The following is a 2,162-nucleotide window of genomic DNA, read 5'->3' as shown; positions in this document are numbered from 1 at the left end:
AGACTTAAATGTTAGACCTAATACCATAAAAACCGTAGAAGAAAATCTAGGTAGTACCATTCAGGACATAGGCATGGGCAAGGACTTCATGTCTAAAACACCAAAAGCTTTACTCTAATTCTACCAATTTAAATGTTAATCTCACCTAAAAAATACCTTCACAGAGACACAAAATAATATTTGGCCTAGTATCTGGGTACCAGGGCTCAGCCAAGTTGACACATAAAATTAACTATCACAGATTTCAGTAGACACTGTGGATTAGAATAGAGCTCTGAACACTAGCATCTTTATTCAGGAAGCTTACGGAAAAGAGGCGCATTCAGAAGAAGCAGGGGAGAAGTTAGAAACTCATTTTGAGTTCTTCCATTAGGGTCCCATGTGTGGTAAAATAAGGGCCCCACACTGGGGAAAGGGTCATGATCTCTTTGAATGAGATATAGGTAAATTCAAAGTGCTTTATCTGACAATGCTGGGAAGAGTTTCATGACTCCACTTCAAGGGGGCTCAGCACAATAGTGGGACCCACAGTCTACTCTCATGGTCATTGACTACCCTGCCTTCATCGCTGGAAGAGATTGGTGCCTCTCTTGTCAGACACCTATATGTCTTAATTGAATTTCATACGTCATTTCTAAACTAAAATACATTGCCTTTTGGTCTTATTCCTCATTTCTAAACTAAAATACATTGCCTTTTGGTCTTATTCCTAATGTGACAGTCCATCTCTCACTCTAAGCATTTTGAAATCTTGGTTTTCCTGCAGCCTCACGGTACAGAAGAATGATGCTAGATTAGAATTCAAGACACCTACATTACAGTTCCAGCTCTAAATGTGTGAACCTTCTGACCTAGCATACATCTCTCGTCCCCCTCATCCTTACATTTTCATCTGTAAAATGTTGCCTACCTCACATGGTTGATGTGAAGATTAAAGGAGAGAATTTATGTGAAGCCCCTAGCATAGTACCTGCCACATAGCAAGTGCTTAACTTTTGTTACCTGTTAGTACTGGTATTTTTATTGTTGTTACTGTGCTCTCCTTTGTAAAATAGAGAAAACCTCTATTCCTAGCAACTTCCAGAATTCTTATAAACATCAAAAAGAGGTTTGAGTATTTTTTGAAAGTTCTATATAATACCAAGGTAATACCATGTAGCCATTATTATTATCATTTGAATATTAGAAGTTGGCGTGAGGTTTCTCTAATATAAGAAATCAATAAATATCTTTCTCGCTCTGTTTCTTTCTCTAACAGACAGGAACTAGTCACTCTGTAAAACAGTTGCAGTTCACCAAGTGGCCAGACCATGGCACTCCTGCCTCAGCAGATAGCTTCATAAAATATGTTCGTTATGCAAGGAAGAGCCACCTTACAGGACCCATGGTTGTTCACTGCAGTGCTGGCATAGGCCGGACAGGGGTGTTCCTATGTGTGGATGTCGTATTCTGTGCCATCATAAAGAACTGTTCAGTAAGTGTGTGAATCAAGCAGATACCCTGATGCTGTTGGTAAACACACTACATTTAACAGCCTGATCATTTGGAAGACTAATACTTGGTTTTCAAAAGCAACTTAGTAAATCAAAAGCACATGAGCTTTCGATACCGGATTCTCACTGAACTTGCTGCAGGTTCCTGGGGGTGCTTGTGAAGATTAAAGTATGTAATGTAAATAATGGTTTAGGACAGTGTCTGGAACATAATAGATACACAGAAAATGTGAGTTCCATTTCCTTTTCCTTCCCTGTATCTTACACAGGGTGTTTAGACTTACTAGAGAATGTTGATGGAGTGTGCCTGTTTTTAATGTATATAAGTGACAAGCACATAAGAATGTGAGAAAAAATGTAGACTTCCGAGTGAATGAGGGGTCCCTGTTCGACTGCCTGTTTTGCCACATAGTTTAGATTTTGGTGACTTTGGGTAAATTGCTCAACCTCTCTCAAACCTAGTTTTCTTATTTGCAAAATGAACATAATAATATAATTGAGTTTGAGTCAATAATTCACAATCTCTTGGCCGGGCGCGGTGGCTCAAGCCTGTAATCCCAGCACTTTGGGAGGCCGAGACGGGCAGATCATGAGGTCAGGAGATCGAGACCATCCTGACTAACACGGTGAAACCCCGTCTCTACTAAAAAATACAAAAATCTAGCCGGG

At 39.8% G+C, this 2,162-nt stretch overlaps 1 protein-coding gene across 19 annotated transcripts in view; it reads left to right on the top strand.

The window, feature by feature from the left end:
- Positions 1 to 2,162, top strand: part of PTPN20 (protein tyrosine phosphatase, non-receptor type 20) — a 109,667-nt gene that overhangs the window by 92,930 nt on the left and 14,575 nt on the right. For 7 of the 19 annotated variants that reach the window (XM_011950331.1, XM_011950332.1, XM_011950335.1 and 4 more), the window contains one exon: positions 1,259 to 1,474. The exons of the other annotated variants lie outside the window; for them this stretch is intronic. In XM_011950331.1, coding sequence (XP_011805721.1) covers positions 1,259 to 1,474 — 216 coding nt within the window. The remainder of the gene's footprint in view (positions 1 to 1,258; positions 1,475 to 2,162) is intronic. 19 annotated transcript variants of the gene reach the window in all.

Source organism: Colobus angolensis, unplaced genomic scaffold (assembly GCF_000951035.1).
Source record: "Colobus angolensis palliatus isolate OR3802 unplaced genomic scaffold, Cang.pa_1.0 Scaffold306, whole genome shotgun sequence".
Taxonomy (NCBI): domain Eukaryota; kingdom Metazoa; phylum Chordata; class Mammalia; order Primates; family Cercopithecidae; genus Colobus; species Colobus angolensis.
The sequence above is the reverse complement of the archived record's forward strand: the minus strand, read 5'-3'. Positions and strand labels throughout refer to the sequence as shown.